We start from the raw sequence: 19,985 nt of genomic DNA on the forward strand, positions 1-19,985 counted from the left end.
TGTGCGTCTTGTATCCTCTTACGTGGGAACGCAGGGTAAAAAAGAGAGTTGTGCGTATGTTGTGTCGTCTTGGGCCGCTACGTGCAATCACTTAATTCACAGTTCAGTCAATATTTGCGGCCCTCTGTCCATTCGCCGGCCGGGATTTTTTAAGGGCGGGTTCTCACGGGAGTTTCAACGGACTGGTCATTATGCGGATTCGCGTAATTTACAGCGAGGTCAAAATTTTCCACAAAGGCCGCCTCGTTTTTTGCTAGCGCAACCCGAGTACTCGGTTTTTTTGTAATTAATTCGTGGTTTAGTTAGTAGTTGCGGTCAAGAATTTTTTTGAGCCGTTTTTTCTCACGGTGTGACGGGATTTTTTACCGATCATTAGCAACGAGTATGTTTTTGTCGATGGCGAGGTGAGATAACGAAACATATCACGAATTTAGCGGAGAGTAGTGAGTAGATCGACTTGGCTTGTTGAAATTGCTTTCTATGATCTTGGGTATTTAAGCGACGGGGACACTAAGTACTTAGTTATCGTTAATTTTTTTATCTGGTAATTTTCGGTGAACAATGGCTTGCAAGAAAAAACTTTCCGATTGGGAGATTAGGTTTAATACTTCGAGAATTTGTTGTGCGATTATGATTTACCGTTAAAATCGTAATTTATGGGTTCGGTAATCGATGTGCAGTTTTTAGATTTCGGACAGCCTTCGATTATATTATTATTTCGGATAGGAGTTTATCGCGATTACTATAAAAAACAAGCTATTTATGATCGTGAGGTCTGAAATTTCGAAATATTAGAACCGCACAAATACGCCGTGTCCTTTGATTATAAAAATCCGAGAATTTCGACACTGTTTCATAAAAATATCAAAATATTAAGGAAAAAAGAAATTGTAAGTTCTACGAACTTAGCTAAAATTGACGAAATAACATAATAAATGTTCAGTTCCTTAGATTAATATTATAAAACTTGTTCTTGCGAATTTTATTTTCTTAAGTATACAACAACTTTTTGTAAATTAATATAAAAATCAACTAAGGGTTCCCAAATTAAAACTCCAGCTGCTCTGTACATTCTTCCATATATTAACAAAAATAGTCACTGACATTCTTTCAAATTATACTCCAAGAGTCCTGGTGGTTTTTTCAAATTCTTTTTAAAATTAGATTTTTTTTTGCGATTTTTGTTTTCTGTTAATCTCTATAAATGTGCCGCCGGGACACCGGGAAAGTCTCCCGTTTCCGTCCGTCTGTCTGTCTGTCTGTCGTCTGTCCGGATTTTTATTAGACAGATAATCTCCGAAACTACTGAACCAGTTGTCAAATTTTATATGTTCATTGTGAATGTTGTGAGAATGGTAAAACATGCATATACTTTATGAACCCCTGTTGAGTTTTTATCCAGACATTCAGATTTTTTGAGAAAAAAATCAAAATTGAAAAACCGAATGTTCCGAAATTTTGCAAACACTTTAAGATTATCGTAAGCATGGTAAATTGTTAATGAAATTTTTAATCACATCATTTTACAATTTTGTCGAATAAGTTTTTATACAGTTCACCCCATTTTTAAGGTTATTTTTTAAAAAGCTGTGGATTTATAAAAATTTTGATTATTATATAACTGATTTTTGCAAATGACATATTCTCTAAGAAAAAAGAGGGTGGGTGGGTGGGGCTAGCACCTGCTAGGATAAGACTGATATTGGCAAATGACCTACTTTCTATAAAAATAAAGAGCGGGTGGGCGGGGTTAGTACTTGCTTAGATAAGACTGATCTTGGCAAACGCCATATCCTCTGAGAAAATAGAGGACGGGTGGGCGGGGCTAGCAAATACTTGCAAAGGTAAAACTTAATTTGCCAAATGACATAAACTCTGAGAAAGTAGGGGGCGGGTGGGCGGGGCTATCACTTCCCGAGATAAGACTGATTTGGCAAAATAACATCTTCTAAAAAAAAAAAAGGGTGGGTGGGTGGGGCTAAAACTTGCTAGCTAGGAGTGAGTAAGTGTTCTGTAATTTATATTTACCAAACATAAAGTTCAATTTTTGTCATGAAGTTTTTAAACATTTCACCCCATTTTTAAGTTATTTTTTCAAAAGTTGGGGATTTATAAAGATTTTGATTATTATTTAACTGATTTTTGCAAATGAGATATTCTCTAAGAAAAAAAGTGTGGGTGGGTGGGGCTAGCACCTGCTAAGGTAAGACTGATATTGGCATATGACCTACTATTTATGAAAATAAAGAGCTGGTTGGCGGGGTTAGTGCGTGCCAAGATAAGACTGATTTTGCCAAATGATATACCCTCTACCCTTCATTTTCTTAGAGGGTACATTTGCCAATATCAGTCTTATCTTAGCAAAGGCTAGCCCCACCCACCCACCCACCCTCGTTTTTCTTAGAGGATATGTCATCTGCAAAAATCAGTTTTATCTTAGCAAGTACTAGTCCCGCCCACCCGCCCTGTATTTTCTTAGAGGATACGTCATCTGCCAAAATCGGCCTTATGTTAGCAGGTACTAGCCCCGCCCACCAGCCCTCTATTTTCTTATAGTGTATGTCATTTGCCAAAATCAGTCTTATTTTAACAAGTACAAATCAAGATAAGACTGATATTGACAAATAAGATATTCTCAATAAAATAAAGGGCGGGTGGGAGAGGATAGTACTTGCCAAAATAAGATTGATTTTGGCAAATGACCTACTCTCTAAGAAAATAAAGGGTGGGTAGGCGGGGTTAGTACGTGCTAAAATTAAACTGATATTGTCAAATAGCATACCTTCAAAAAAAATAAAGGGGGGTGGGCGGGGCCAGTACTAATCTATGATATCCATCGACCATGTTTTTAGAAGGTACTAACCCCGCCCACCCGCCCTCTATTTTCTTAGAGGGATCTCATTTGCCAAAATCAATGTTTCTTTGCAGGTACTAGCCTGTGTTACAGTGAGTTTTTCTACCTGGGTAAGGGTATCTGTTTAGAATAGTGCCTAATAGATTCATTCGCATTCGTGCTAGCGTGTTAACCAGTTCTCTTAAGTTTATGTTACTGTTTGCCATTAAAAAAAAATAAATTTAAAAACCACCCCTTTCTGAAATGTGCATGTTACGCTACTGACCGACAATCCGTTGTCAGATTCTAATGATTCACCACGTTGAACTTAAAATAATCCATCTCTAAATTTTAGAAAAAATGATCAAATTTTGTAAACGTTACGAGGTTACAAGTAAGCCGGAGATATTCACGCATTAGATGCATACAATGTTGCCAATTTTACTTTTATCAAATTACGTTTATTCGTAATCTAGATTACTTTTTTATTATTCTTTTTGGGACTCCCGAAGCCCCCGTATATAACATACTGCCATTTTCCTGACACCAGCTATATCTTTAGTTGTATAAGATATTTCTATGGGTTTGTTGTTTTTTTTCTTTGACACGTATTTGTCGCCTTTTTTGTAGCTTTTTTTTTACTACTTTACGCCTTTTTTGACGCTTTTTTTCCACCTTTCTTTTGTTACTTTTCGTTTTTATTATCGTTATCGTGCCGTTTTTTTTCTGCTCCTTTTTTTGACACTTGATCACTTTTTACTTTTTTCACTTTATCTTTAGCAGAGTTTTTTTTGGTCACTTTGTCACCTTTTTGGCGCTTTTTTACCCTTTTTTTTCTTAATTTGATATCATCTTTTTTTGTTTTTTGACGTCTTTTTTTGGGTTGATTCTTTTTTGTGTTCGTCCATATATTATTCGTCACGTTTCCAATTTTTTTTTGGTGTTTTATTTAGTCGCTTTTGTGGTCCGCTTTTTTGCCCCTTTTTGTTCCCTTTTTTGGTTTTCTATTTCAAAATTGTTGTCGGTTTTTTTTTACAATTTTTGTCACCTTTTTTTTCTCATTTTATCATAGTTTTTTTGGTCCGTGTTTTGTCACCTTTCGCCTCATTTTTTTTGTTGCATTTTTAAATTCTTTTTCTGCTACCTTTTTCCCTCTTTGTCTCCTCATTTTTATTAGTATTTTTTGATCGCTTTTTTACCCGTTTTTCTCAGTTTCATGCCGCGTTTTTTTTGACGCTTTTTGATACCTTTTTTTGCCTCTTTCTTTGTCATCTTTCTTTTGTTTTAGTTGCTTCCTTTTTTCTTTGTTGCTTTTTTTTCTCACTTTTCGTCAGTTATCCTTTTTTTTTTGTTTTATTTGGTCGGTTTTGTTGTCACTTTTTCGTGCATTCTTTTTCGCATTTTTGGCCATTTTTTTGTCAGATTTGGTCACCCTTTTGTTTCCCTTTTTTTCTTCATTTGTTGTAGTCTTTTTTACGCTGTTTTGTCATATTTTTGTCGTTTTTCACCCTTCTTGCCTCATTTTTGTTGTTTTTCGCTTTTTTTTATCTTTTCTTTTTGTTGCTTCATTAAGTCGGCTTTATTTTTTGCTGTTTTTTTTTTCGATTTTTTACTAGCTTATTTTTTTCTTTTGCACCTTTAGACTCACCAGTTTTTTCTCGCTTTTTTTAATATTTTTTTTATAAGCTTTTTATTCACTTTTTTTACATCCTTTATATAGCGTTTTTTGTCCCGTTTAGTGTAGTTTTTTGTTCTCGCCCTTTTTCGCCTTTTTTTAACACTTGGCAACTTTTTACTTTTCTCACCTCATTTTTGGTAGATTTTTTGGCACTTTTTTTGTCACCTTTTTTTTGTTTTTTTAACCTCTTTTTTTATTAATTTTGTATCATCTTTTTCTTGTTTTTTGACATCCTTTTTTGATGCCTTCTTTTTCCTTTTTCTTTACCGTCTATTTTTTGGTTGATTCCATTTTTTTCGAGCATTTGCTTTTAATTTTATTGACTTTAGAATTTATAATAATTTTAATCACTCCTGCATGATGATTCATGAATCGGTGTCGAATTTTCACCCCAGACATCCCGATTTTTGGGGAAAAAATCAAAATTGTATAACAACATTTTACAATTGAATACTTTGAAAACTTGCAATTTTTTTAAGTTTATCGTAAAAATGGTAAATCATTAATCAAAATTTTTTATTTATGGCCTTCTAAAAAGTAATGACATCATTTTATATTTCTACAGAACAAATGTTTCTTAAATTTTATAGAATTACGGATTCCATGTATATATAATTTAGAATCCGTGTTGAGTTTTTACCCTAGACATCGAGATTTTTGGGAAAAAACTCAAAATTTTATTTCACAATTTAACTTTAAAACTGTAAAAACGAATGAAGTGAAATATTGGAAATGTTTTAAGGTTATAGGAAAGATGGATGGAAAATTTGTGCGTTATGGCGTCATCTTAAGTTTCTGCCCCACAAATGTTCTTTAAATTTAAATAATAACAGTCCTGCATGTGTAATTTATGAATTCTTGGAAAAAAAATCAATCTTTGATTAGTTAAACATGTTTTCAGTTTCTTCTTGGGAAAAGAAGACTTCGTATATTAAGAAAAAATGGACAAAATATAAACCCCACCCACCCACCCCTTCTCAATTGTGATGAATATTTTATTCATTGTGAGTTACGTTGCAAAATCCTCATTTCTCTGCAAGAAATCGCAAAATCTGGTTTTATAATTTGTTAAAGAAGCATAATTTGTCGGACTATCCTTCAAGGACGAGGAAAGTTCAGTGAAAGTAAATTTTCATAATTTTTTCCTAGCTTTATTTTTCTTGGTAGCGTCATCAAAATTCCAAAAATATCATTTTTTTAAAAACGCTAATGGCCCCGGGAAAACTCAAAATAATAATAGTAATAATAATATTCAAACATCTGTATGCAATACGTAGGGCACCACTTTGTAAATTTCCCGGTGGATCCTCAATCGAACACTGCGTAAATAATGCTCCCGCAGGCCCTACGCCAAAAAAAATGCTTTTCGAAAAATCGAAACACTGAAAATTTGAAAAATCGAGAAATTAGAAAATTATTTTTTTCTAAAAGTGAATAGCATTTACCGTTGACGTCACTACATTGTTGGTGGGGACGATCAGACAGTGAAACGGGCGACTTATTTTAGGAATCATGAAACGTCAAAAAAACATGAAAGTTTTGATTTGATTTTTTCAGGACTTTTACAACGAATCAAGGAAATGGAAAACCTAATTTTACATTCTGTAGGAGTCATGAAACGTCTTCGAAGTGTTGATTTTTTACTCGAGAGTAAATTAGGAATGGATAAACATGATTTTCGGCGTAAGTAAGTCCTAGGAATTGAAAACTTATTCCGTATATCTGTCTGTCTGTCTGTCTGTCTGTCTGTCCGTCCAATATCAATTTTTTTATTCATTCACCTTTGAATACGATTTTCTATGCTTTTGAATTAATGTTAACTTTGACATTTATACAATGGTCTTTAATTTTCAGAAACATTAAAAATTGATCAGTGATAAATAACAAACGTCTGACGACAAAACTGTTGCGACATTGGCATTTCCCTGCCCCATATCGTCAATTTCCAGCGCATCTTTCGCCAGCTCCGATGACAAATCTTTGCGTTATAATCTCATCGCCATTGAACAATCGTCCCAGATCTCCATAATTATTAAGCACACAAACAATGCTCGTGCCGGCACTGCGTCTATTATTATCGATTACAAATCAGAATTTTTCTATCCGCGTCTGGAGATCATCCTCCCGAAGAAGTCCGATAAATCACTCGCAGTTGGTGCGGTTAAAAATATCCCATAACCCTCTCTCGAGTCTAGACCACGGATGTCCACTGCACACACATGGAGGCATCTTGAAGATGTTCTTCACACGCGTCCACATGTGTGTCGACCCTCGGCTGCCGCCGTCCTCGTCCGCATTCACCCCACCATAAGGGTGATAATCGTGGACCGCGCCGAGAACATGTGCTCGCTATATTTACACGATGTGACCGACGAGCATTTTTACAGTTCTACAAAAAGTCGACATGTAAACAATTCATATTATGGTTTACACTACCATAAAATCGTCTCGGATTTGCCGAAACCGGGGGTTCGAAGAAGCGCGGATTGTTTATCATAAATCGACTTCCTTTTTTGACGCGGACGGGAGGAATGGAGAAAGTAAAACAGGCGTTTTCGCTGCCTTGGAGGTGAATAAACGCCCGCGAATTTTTCAGAAATTCTTCGAGTTTTGGAAATAACCAGATGTTAAAAAATCAGCTTCCCACCCTGAGCTATCTCCACTTCAAGAATATCAATTAGCTCAAAGCGGAAACCCTCGCCATAAAGATAAGCTTTCTCTTGGTGGTCGTCGATAATTTTTTGTGCGCATTTGACCATAAGTGGTTGAAGAAGCCATCCACTAGGGTTAATTCGATTCCGCCCGAATATAGGGCACACATGTAGACTAAACATCGGCCAGACGTCTCTAATATTTCGAGAGGGATGTTTGGCTGTGGCTAAAACAGTCTGCCTGATGGTTTCAATCTGTCAGTACATCACGCCCTACTCGGGGGTGCTCGGACACTCCACGCCGTCTCAAATTCCAACCACCCGATCACAATTTTCCCCGAAATCAAAAACACGCCAGCAATAAAAACAGCGAGCAAACAAACCCCTAATCCTACACCCTCCGATCCAGTCCTTGAAACCAGCTTACATTTGTCTGCGTGTAAGCCCGAATTCCGCAAGAAAGGAAGCGATCTAGACGGCGGTTCATCGGTCAAGGTTTCGCCACCCTAAGCGCTCAGGCAACCCTCTTTTGGCTCTTTTCGGCTTGCACTGACCGCAAACCTGTCACAACATGGTCAGAAAGGAGCGGAAATGTAAGGTGTAATTCGGCAAATAATAACGGCTTTGTTGCAGATAAGGTTCCAGAAACAGTGTGAATTTGTTGGGGGTTTCTTTGTGGCAGCGGCGTCGTAAAACTTTGAAGTATTTAAATTAAGTGAAAGCAATTAATAGGGATGTTATTTGGGGAAGATTGCTACCTGTGGCCGCGGGGTAATAACACCTTAAGAACTTTTTAAAACGGTAACATATGTCGCGGCAAATGATGGATCAGGCCGGTAATGAATGGGTGTTTTGTATAACAAACAATTTGGAAATGGTCGTTTTTTCGGACGTAATGGGCGGCCTGCACGGAAGGATGTGGCCATGGGACGCGGACTTTGCGCTTTTTATTTGTATTGAGGTTGTATGCCGAAAATTGGAACACATTTGATTTGAAACCGCACAATGATTCGAAAATCCTCCGGTTATGGTGAGGGACAAAAATGATCACGAAGTATTTTTTTATTTATTCTTACGTTATATAATTAAAGAAGTCGCTCTTAATTTAATAAATAACTGCCTGCAATAACTTCAAAACGTCTGCAAGACTTCAAGGCATTCGGTTTTGGAGTTTTTGATTTAAACAATGAAATAAATTGAGTCATTAATTCTTTTTTGCATCACCCTGTATAAGCAAATCGAAAAAATATTAATACAAATGCAATAATTTCGAAAATGCGGGGTATACTTTATTGAACCAGAAAAAAAGCAAACAAAACTCAGACGGCAGCTCTTTGTGCAGGTGACTGCCTGGCTGCAAGTCATAAATTAGTGGAACGCCTGGAAGTGGCCAATTTTGCGTTTTGCACAATCTCGAGATCATTTGTGTCAACAAATGGTTAGTCGAAGACGAAATCGTATTTTAGTAATAACCAAATTAAAAACAAATAAATTTTATTTTCCGTTGTGATGATCCAGCATCACAAGCATATCCATATAAACCGTCTCTGCACAAGTACGGACATTGTAAAATATATTTACAGCACATTATTATCAACGGGAATAGTGGTATCTGAGCAATATGCGTAATGTTTAAATTATAATGTAAAATATAAGTAGTGTTTATGCATCGGAAGAATGTCACGTAGACATTTGTTTGATTTGAATGAGTTTATCGCCTCAAAACAGATGACTAGAATTATTCATAAGCCTCAATTGAACAGAATATTCTAAATGTTATTATTAGAATTCCTACCTTATCATTATTTTATTGTTATAAAGACGAGCGTATTCTCACATTTTTGAGAAAAATCGTAGTACTTTCTAAGATATGACCGATGTGGAAAATAACATACCATAAGACAATAGAGGGCGGGTAGGCGGGGCTAGTAATTGCTAAGATAAGACTGATTTTGGCAGATGATATACTCTTTAAGAAAATAGAGGGTGGGTGGGTGGGCCTAGTCCTTGCTAAGATAAGACGGATTTTGGTAAATGATATACTCTTTAAGAAAATAGAGGGTGGGTGGGCGGGGCTAGTATTTGCTAAGATAAAACTGATTTTAACAAAAAAAGTTATGGTTAGCGCTTTTATTTTCTTTTTCAGATCCTAGATTCTATAAATAGTTTCCATTCCCAATGGACAGAAGTACATAATTTAGTGTTTAAATTGTTGACGTTTATACATCGGAAGAATGTCACGTAGACATTTGTTTGATTTAAATGAATGTTATTATTATAATTCTTATCTTACCATTATTTTATTGTTATAAAGACGAGCGTATTCTCATATTGACTGATTCATTAATTTTTTTAAGTCACCCTGTATAAGCAAATCTAAAAATACGAATGCAATGATAAATTACAAGTATCGTCTGATCATATTTTGCACATTTTGAAAGGATTTATTCAGCAAAATGTTGAGATGACGTAATCAATTTTTTGGGGACGAAGGAAATGAAGGAGACGAAGGGGATGTACGGAGCAAAGGACGAAAAATACGAAGAACGAGAACAAAGGAGACGAAGGATGGAAAAAACGAAGCAGACGAGGGACGAAGGAAACGTAGGAGAAGAAGGACGAAACAGACAAAGAAGACGAAGAATTAACAAGACAAAACACCAAGGAGACGTAGGAGGTATGAGACAAAGGAGAGATATAGGACGTGGGAGACGAAGGAGATGATGGGTAAAAGAAACAAAGGAGATGAAGGAGACGAAGAACGAAGGCGAATAAGGGCTAAGAAGATGAAGGAGACAAAGGACGAAAGAAACCAAGGAGATGAAGGGAATGAATGGGATGAAGGAGACGAACAACGAAGGATGATAGGAGATGGAGGGAACGAAAGAGACGAAGGGGATGAATGGAACAAAGGACGAAGAAGACGAAGGAGGAAAGAGACAGAGGGGACGAAGGGCGAAGGAGACGAAAAACGAAGGAGACGTAGGATGTAGTGGACGAAGGAGATGTAGGACGTAGGAGACGAAGGACGAAAGAGACCAAGGAAACGAATGACACAAAGAGGACGAAGGATACGAAGGACACGAAGTTCACGAAGAACGAAAGATGAAGCGGACGAAAGGTGAAAAAGACGAAAAATGAAAGAGATGTAGGACGTAGGAAATGAAGTAGATGTAGAAAGTAAGAGACGAAGGACGAAAGAGACAAAGGAGATGAAGAACGAAAGACACGAAAGAAACAAGGAACGAAGGACGCAAATGACGAAAAAGACGAAGGATGAAAGAGATGAAGGGAAGGATTTAGGTGACGAAGGGCAAACGAAGCTAACGACTAAGGAAACGAAGAAGACGACGAACGAAGGTAACGAAGGAGATGAAGCACGAAAAAGACGAAAGGGGCGAAGGAGACGAATGACACGAAGAGGATGAAGGATATGAAGGACACGAAGGACGCGAAGCTTGAAAGATGAAGCGTACGAGGGACAAAGGGGACGAAGAAGATGAAGGGCGAAGGAGAAGAAGGAGACGAAGGGCGAAGGAGACGAAAAACGAAGGAGAATGAAGGAAGAAAGAGACGAGGGAGATGAAGAACGAAAGACACGAAGGAGACGAAAAACAAAGGAGGACGGAGACGAAAAACGAAGGACAAAAGAAACGAAGGACGCAGGGGATGAAAGAGACGAAGGATGAAAGAGACGAAGGACTTAGGAGACGAAGAGCAAACGAGGCTAACAACGAAGGAAACAAAGAAGACGACGAACTATGTTATTTCATACGCTTTAAAACTCATTTATTATGTACAATTTTGAAGTGACGTCATCACATTAATGATGGGGATGATTAGACAAATTTTGCTACATGATATTCCTAATATAAATACAAAAATTGACAATAATCGGCCCAGTACTCTCGGAAATTATCTGTCTAATAAAAATCCAGAACGGCAGACAGACGGACAGACGGACAGACGGACAGACAGACGGATAGGCAGATAGACGGAAACGAGAGATCTATTTCTTCGTGCTGTAGGCACGAAAGGTCGTAACGTAAAAGTAGAGAGACTCGATTACAATACTACTACAGTAAAAATTGAAACTCAAATATCGGAAAATCCAGAGATCGCAAAATAAAAAAATTGGGAAATTGAAAATTTGAAAAATCGAGCAAATGAAGAATCGAAAAATTGAAAAATTCCGCAACTGAAATACTGAAAGTTAAAAAATCGAGAAATTGAAAAATCGAAAAGTCAAAAACCCGAAAGACGAAAACGAGGTCGAAAGTGACTTCTGCGGCTAGAAGAAAATGTATTTAGTTAAATTCCGAAAATTGTCGAAAATGGGTCGAAATTTGCATTTTTGAAAAAGTCGCCCAAAAATTCCCAAAAAATTCGGAAGTGTAGATCTTGACGTGTGATCCCAAAAATATAGCGTGTTTAGGGTCATGGATTTTCGAAATATTAGGAGTAATTTCGAATTTTTTGAAATAAAAAAAAAATGCGATATTTCAATGGGGGATTCTGAAAAAAAGGATTGGATTTAATAAATAAATGACGCCGGAAGTGACGTCTGTGGCCCGAAATCTACAAAAAATGTGTTTATTTAAATTCCAAAAATTTGCAAAAATGGGTCGAAATTTGCATTTTTGAAAAAGTCGCCTAAAAATTCTCAAAAAATTCAGGCGTATAGATCTTGACGTGTTAAGCCCAAAAAAATATAACGTCTTTAGGGTCATGGAGCAATATTTCCGAAATATTCCCAGTCAAATGCAAACTTTCTGAAATTTTTAAAAATTGCGATATTTCAATGGGTGATTCTGGAAAAACAGTTGGATTTAACAAAGAAATAGGCCGGTAGTGACTTGTGTGGCTCCAAATCTACAAGAAAATATATTAAGTTAAGTTCCAAAAATTGTCAAAAATGGGTTGAAATTTGCATTTTTGAAAAAGTCGCCTAAAAATTCCCAAAAAATTCAGACGTATAGATCTTGACGTGTTAAGCCCAAAAATATAGCGTCTTTAGGGTCATGGAGCAATAATTCCCGAATATTCCGAGTCAAATGCGAACTTTCTGAAATTTTTAAAAATTGCGATATTTCGATGGATGATTCTGGAAAAACTGTTAGATTTAACAAAGAAATAGGCCGGAAGTGACTTGTGTGGCCCGAAATCTACAAGAAAATGTATTTAGTTAAATTCCGAAAATTGTTGAAAATTAGTCAAAATTTGCATTTTTGAAAAAGTCGCTTAATAAATTCCCAAAAAATTCGGGCGTATAGACCTTGACGTGTTGAGCCCAAAAATATAGCTTCTTTAGCGTCACGTAGCAATATTTTCGAAATATTTGACGTCACATGCGAACTTTCTGAAATTTTTAAAAATTGCAATATTTCAAAGGATGATTCTGGAAAAATGGTTGGATTTAACAAAGAAATAGGCCGGAATTGACTTGTGTCGCCCGAAGTCTACAAAAAAATGTATTTAGTTAAATTCCGAAAATTGTCGAAAATGAGTCGAAATTTGCATTTTTGAAAAAGTGGCCTAAAAATTCCCAAAAAATTCAGGTGTATAGATCTTGACGTGTTGAGTCCACAAATATAGCGTCTTTAGAGTCACGTAGTAATATTTTCGAAATATTCGGAGTCAAATGCGAACTTTCTGAAATTTTTAAAAATTGCAATATTTCAAAGGGTGATTCTGGAAAAACGGTTGGATTTAACAAAGAAATAGGCCGGAAGTGACTTGTGTGGCTCGACATCTACAAGAAAATGTATTTAGTTAAATTTCGAAAATTGTCGAAAATGGATCGAAATTTGCATAAGGGAGGTTATACATAGTGTAAAATTTCATTTTTGAAAAAATCGACTAAAAATTCTCAAAAAATTCAGGATTATACATCTGGATATGCTGATTCCAAAAGTACAGCGTGTTTAGGGTCACAGAGTAATATTTTCGAAAAATTAGGAGTGAAATTCGAATTTTTTGAAATTTTTAAAATATGCGATATTTTAATGGGCGATACTGAAAAAAAGGTTGGATTTAACAAAGAAATGAGGCCAGAAGTGACTTCTGTGGCCCGAAATCTACAAAAAATTTGTTTAATTAAATACCGAATATCCTCGAAAATGGGTCGAAATTTGCATAATGGAAAATTTCATTTTTGAAAAAGTTGACTAAATATTCTCAAAAAATTCAGGGTTACAGATCTTGACGTGTTGACTCCAAAAATATTGCGTTTTCAAGGTCACAGAGCAATGTTTTCGAAATATTCGGAGTGAAATTCCAATTTTCTGATATTTTCAAAAATTGGATTGATTACGATCAATCAATGGGCGATTCTGGTTGGAGTTATCGAAAAAATGAGGCCAGAAGTGATGATAACACAAATTTTGGTAAGTGTTTTACCATCTACATCATTTCGACCATTATTTGTGCAAAAAATCGACAAACAGACAGACGTAAACGGGGCACCTATTTTTCCGTACTCTAGGAAAAGAAATATTAGTTCAATTTAAACTCTATACTAAGAATATAATAATTTAAAAAATCCTGTGGTGATGTGCGGCGTAACCAATTCAACAACAGTTACCGCGAAAAACAAAGCCTTTTTGTGGTGAAAAATCGCCACCTGTTGTTCGCAGCAGCCAAAAACCGATTAAGTTTGATTAAACTATAATTAATGAATCCATCAAACACCCGAACGATTAACCGATCAATTATCTCGTACAAAGGCTGTTCGGGGCTCGATTAAGATCCGCGCTTTGCTTGTAATTACAATAATTATTTCTACCATTTATGAATTAGCGGGTCAGAGGTCAAGCCACAACTCAATTACTCAAATATGCAAAATACGACAAATCGCGGAAAGTTGTTGGCGCTCTCGTCGCATTGTTGATTCTTGTATCAATTAATTTTTCCTCGAAAGACAAAACGGTTCGTGGAAGATGAAACGCGACGAGGAAGCGTCCTGCCATAATCGTTCATAAATTATTAACTGTGAATAATTGCCAGCCATCCGAAGAATCACACACCGGATTTTTATTACGTGCCATCGTGAACCTCTTCACCGACTGTCTATCAAACGCCCAGCCCATATCGGGTATGTGTGCTAGAGAAGTTGGTCAACAATACGTCATTATTTTTAACTAAATCGTTAAGCTGTTAAGAACCGCGGCCAGAATGGGAAAGCCATAAAAGGACGAGATTACGATTGCTGCTGGGAACACCAAACGATGGCACTTGATCTCCAACACATGACCGCTTTATCAAACGCTCATTGTTCCAAGAGCCGTGGACCCAGCGCGCTGCCTTGCGGCACCCCGGTTGACACCGCGACCTCCGTGGTCATAATGCTAATGAATTGCGATTTAATTACTTGCAAAGAAATGTTAACGACGATATATTTATGTCGAAATTGGTCGAGCTTTGGCCGCTTGCTTGACCGAAGGTGCAAAGTTCTCAGGCCGTTGCAAAATGCAGCAAGAACGAAGAGATGCCCCCAGTATGTGACCTACGACCTGATTTCTATTGCGAGTCAGTCCCGTTTACCTCGAGGCGCTACGTTTCGACTCTTTTCGTCTTTGTACCACATGTCAGAGGCTTAAAAAGCTTCAAGAACAGTGTCAACTGGCGAGTTTCGTCCTCCGATGACGGTCCTTCTCCGAATTGACCATAAAGTGACAGCACCCCGGAGCAAATATGCTCTCAGCCTCTTAATTATGTCGAAATTGTGTCAACCGGCGAGATAAGGTGACGAAACGCTGTGTAAACCAACCTGTACGTGCGTTTATCAACGGTAATGAATAATACTGTTAATTACAGCTCGAAGCGAGTTCGAATTCGTTTCCTCGGAGTGTTTGCCGGTGATGACCCTCGGATTGACATTATCCAGAGACACGGCGATCGTGAGTCGAGACTCCAGAAGAAGGAGAGTCGTGTTGTTGGACAATAGTGACCCGGCTCGCCCTCCTGACGTCACAGCATTCAATGCTAATGCGATCTGGGGCCTCATCTCGCCAGTCACTCCTCAATATATCTGAAACTGAAAAAGTCGCACTATCTCCGCGTGTTAAATAAGAGGCGAGAGAGACGTGGGACGGAATTATGCGAGACGTAATGTGTAGGTGGATTTTAAATACGTTCGGCTGTCGAAAAAATCGGACACAATCGATACAATGGAAGAATGGGGGGCAGAAGGAAGCGGCGAAGGTGACATCGGGGGACGCGAAAATCGGGAAAATGTTTGCAAACTGTGGGGTCGAACAAGGATTTTTTCGTAACATAGTGCAATATATGTGCATCTGCGGCTTATCTACTCACTTGTTTAAAGTTGTCTTATTTTACAATTCAGAAAATATTTGCCTACGTACATATGATTAGAGTGCGCTTTATTTGCACTCGGTCGCTATTTTTTATCCCAACAGACCTGTTTTTGTCCGACAACAAGTTTTGAAATCTTTATTAAAAAAATGGTCGATGGATATCATAGATTAATAATGGCCCCGCCCACCCACCCTTTATTTTTACGAGGGTATGCCATTTAGCAATATCAGTTTAATCTTGACAAGTACTAACCCCGCCCACCCACCCTTTATTTTCTTAGAGAGTAGGTGATTTGCCAAAATCAGTCTTATTTTGGCAAGTACTAGGACCGCCCACCCGCCCTTTATTTTATTAAGGATATGCTATTTGCCAATATCAGTCGTATCTTGACTAGTACTTGTTAAAATAAGACCGATTTTGGCAAATGATATACACTATAAGAAAATAGAGGTCGGGCGGGCAGGGCTAGTATTTGCCAAGATAAGACCTTTTGGCAAATGACATACATCCTAAGAAAATACAGGATAAATTCAGTTTTATCTTAACAAATACTAGGCCCGCCCACCCACCCCTTTTTTCACTCAGGATAGCTCTCTAGGATAGTTCTAGCAAGTACTACCCTCTGAGAAAATAAAGGGCGGGTTGGTGGGGCTAGTACTTGCTAACACAAGTCTTATTTTGGCAAATGACATATATTCTGAGAAAATAGAGGGCGGGTGGGCGGGGAACGAGCATTTTATAGCGATAACATTGATTTTGACATTTTTGACATTTTCGACCAATTTTCAACTATTTTCAATAACTAGTTACAGACATTCGAAATTCGTTTTTAATCCAATTTTCCCGAGATTTATAGTAAGTCTTGAATCAGCACGTTAAGATAGATATCTACATTCCAGATATTTTTGAGAATTTTTCCAAACGTTCAGTTTTAACATTTTCAACAATTTTTCAGCCATTTTCGAAAATTATCTACCATTTTTCCAAAATTTTCCGTCAAAATAGCTCGGTATGAAATTTTTGTAGACAAAAAAGGAAATTATTAATATTTGTTTTAGAAAGTACAGTTGTTTTAAGGATGACTAGTTAAAATTTGTGTCCTTGAGACAATAGTGAGTTCACGACAGGTCAGATCCCGTTAGGACGAGTCAGGTCAAGTGCACGAAATATGAAATCAATTTTATAGCAAATAGTATAACCAAACACATTACTTTCCGAACGTAAGTCCGTCTATCTGTCTGTCTGTCTGTCTGTCTGTCTGTCGTCTGTCCGGATTTTTATTACTCGACTGTTGTCAAATTCTATATGTGTATTAGGTATCGTGGAGATGGTAAAACGCTAACCAAAATTGGCTAATCATCTCCACTAGTAATAAGATGACATCATATTCAAAATTTATTATTAAACATGATTTAGATTTTATAAACTAAACTAATTAGTACTTGCTAAAATAAAACTAATTTTGGTAAATCACATACCTTCTAAAAAAAAAGGGTGGGCGGGCGGGGCTAACATTTACTAAGCTAGGACTGAACCACATTGGGAGTAGTCATTGGAACGAAGAAGGGATGGGTGGGTGGGCGGGGCACGCTTAATACTTATAAAATTAGAAAAAATAATAAGTATTATAAGTTAAAATAAAGATATGTATGTAATATTAAACATAAAGAAACGTGATACGCGTTTATTTCAAGTGAGTTTTCCCAATAATACTAATGGTAACAGCATTGTTTCAGGAAAACGGAGCAAGCCGTTCCCGATTTAATCAATAAAATAAATTGACTCATTCATCAGTTAATATTCATGAGTCACCCTGTATAAGAAATTTAATCACAAGTATAGACTCATCATATTTCGCACATTTTGGATAGGATTTATTCAGCAAAATTTTAAGTTGACGTCATCAATCTTTTGGGAGGGAAAAAGGAAATTTTGCTTAACGATTTATCATGATTGGGATAATCTTAAAATATTTACAAGATTTCCGATCAATCAGTCTTACAGTTTCAAGTTTATATTGCAAAATATTGTTATTCAGTTTTGTTTTATACACACAAAATGTGACAACAATCCGTCCAGTAGTTTCGGAGATTACTTGTCTAATAAAAATGGATACAGACACCAGACAGACAGACAGACGGAAACGGAAGACCACTTTTTACTTCCCGAGCGTAGGCAAAGGAAGTATAGCAATCGCGTCCGTCGGCCGACGCTCTATTTTTACATTTTCTCGACCTTTTATGACACATATAGTAGGAAGAAATAGGTGTCCTGTTTTCGTCTGTCTGTCTGTCCGTCTGTCCGTCTGTCCGTCTATCCGTCTATCCGTCTGTCCGTCTGTGCCACTGCCCGTCTGTCCGTCTGTCCGTCTGCCCGTCTGTCTGTCCGCCTATATACCGTCCCGGATTTTTATTAGACAGATAATCTCCGAAAGTACTGGGCCGATTGTTGTCAAATTTTGTATTTATACTAGGAATCATGTAGATGGTAAAACGCTAACCAAAATTGCCTAATCATCCCCACCAATAATGTGATGACGTCACTTCAAAATCATTCATCCTCTTCACCTCCTTGGTTTCTTTCGACCTTTGTCTCCTTCGTCTTCTTGGCCCTTATTCTCCTTATACTTCGTCTCCTTCGTCTCCTTTGTCTTTTTTACCCATCGTCTCCTTCGTCTCCCACGTCTTATATCTCTCCCTTGTCTCCTACGTCCTACGTCTCCTTCGTGTTTTGTCTTCTTAATTATTCGTCTTCTTTATCTGTTTCGTCCTTCTTCCCTCAGGTTTCTTTCGTCCTTCATTATTTCGTTCTTTGTCCCATTCTCCACCTTCGTCTACTTCGTTTCCTTCGTCCCTAGTCTGCGTCGTTTTCTTCATCCTTCGTCTCCTTTGTCTTTCATCCTTCGTCTTTTTCGTCCTTTGTTCCATTCATCCCCTTCGTCTCCTTCCTTTCCTTCGTCCTTCCTGTCCTTCGTCTTCTAAGCCCTTATTCTCCTTCGTTCTTCGTCTCTTTCGTCTTCTTTGTCTCTTTTATCCATCGTCTCTTTTGTCTTCTACGTCCTTGATCTCCCTCATCTCCTGCGTTCTATGTCTCCTTTGTTTTTTGTCTCCTTCGTCTCGTTTGTTCTTCGTCCTTGGTCTTTTTCGTCCTTTCCTCCATTCATCCCCTTCGTCTCCGTCGTTTCCTTCGTTCTTCGTCTCTTTTGTCTCCTACGTCCTAGATTTCCTTCATCTTCTACGTTCTAAGTTTCCTTCTTTTTTTGTCTCCTTCGTTCTTCGTCTTCGGATCTGTTTCGTCCTTCGTCCCCTACGTCTTCTTCGTCCTTCATTTTCTTCGTTCTTTATCCCATTTATCCCCTTCGTCTCCTTTGTCTCCTTCATCTTACCCGTCATGCGTGTCCTTTATCTTTCGTCTCCACCTTTCTTCGTCGCCTTTGTTCGTCGACTCATTCATCCCCTTCGTCTCCTTCGTTGCCTTCGTCTTTCGTCTCTTTCGTCTTCTTCCCCCTTAGTCTCCCTCGTTCTTCGTCTCCTCCGCCTCCTTAATCTGTTTCATCTTTCGTCTACTTCGTCTCCTACGTCCTACGTCTCCTTCGTTTTTTATCTTCTACGTCTCCTTCGTCTTTCGCCCCTTCATCTCCGTACATATGTAGTTTATGACTCCGTCCTGAGTTTTTACCCGAAACGTCCAGATTTTTGGGAAAAAATCAAAAACATAAAACAATCTTTTGCAATTTAATTTTGAGTCTGAAAAACAGAATGCTTTGAAATCTCGCAAATATTTTAAAGTTATGATAAGCATAACAATATTTAGTCAAAATATATTTACTTATCGCTTCCAAAAAATTTATGACATCATCTCCAAATTTTGTCGGATAAATTCTACCCAAAATGTGCAAAATATGATGAGTTTTTACTTGCGATTTATCATTGCATTCATATTTTTTAGATTTGCTCCCTATTTTCTCAGAGAATGTCATTTGCCAAAATTAGTCTTATCTTAGCAAAGACTAGCCCCGCCCGCCCGCCCTCTATTTCCTTAGAGGGTATGGCATCTGCCAAAATCAGTTTTATCTTATCAAGGACTAGCCCCGCCCACCCACCCTCTATTTCCTTAGAGGGTATGGTATCTGCCAAAATCAGTGTTATCTTATCAAGTACTAGCCCCGCCCACCCACCCCCTATTTTTTCAGAGGATTATCTCATTTGCCAAAATCAGTCTTGTCTTAGCAAATACTAACATTTTAGCAAATGACATCCTCTGAGAAAATAGGGGGCGGGTGGGTGGGGCTAGTACTTACAAAGACAAGACTTATTTTGGAAAATGTCATTTGCCAAAATTAGTCTTATCTTAGCAAGGACTAGCCCCGCCCGCCCGCCCTCTATTTCCTTAGAGGGTATGGCATCTGCCAAAATCAGTTTTATCTTATCAAGTACTAGCCCCGCCCACCCACCCTCTATTTCCTTAGTGGGTATGGCATCTGCCAAAATAAGTTTTATCTTATCAA

General features: G+C 37.6%; 1 protein-coding gene across 1 annotated transcript; it reads left to right on the forward strand.

The window, feature by feature from the left end:
* The first annotated feature begins 9,658 nt into the window (after positions 1–9,658).
* On the forward strand, positions 9,659–10,590 carry LOC135123710 (uncharacterized). Its single transcript, XM_064048866.1, has 3 exons — positions 9,659–9,839; positions 9,905–10,144; positions 10,322–10,590. Exons 1-3 carry the CDS (start codon positions 9,659–9,661, stop codon positions 10,588–10,590), a joined length of 690 nt encoding a protein of 229 aa, XP_063904936.1.
* The last annotated feature ends 9,395 nt before the right edge of the window (positions 10,591–19,985 follow it).

The sequence above is a fragment of the Zophobas morio genome, unplaced genomic scaffold, assembly GCF_036711695.1.
Source record: "Zophobas morio isolate AGI-343-1 ecotype UQ-CSIRO unplaced genomic scaffold, CSIRO_AGI_Zmor_V1 ptg000002l, whole genome shotgun sequence".
Classification (NCBI taxonomy): domain Eukaryota; kingdom Metazoa; phylum Arthropoda; class Insecta; order Coleoptera; family Tenebrionidae; genus Zophobas; species Zophobas morio.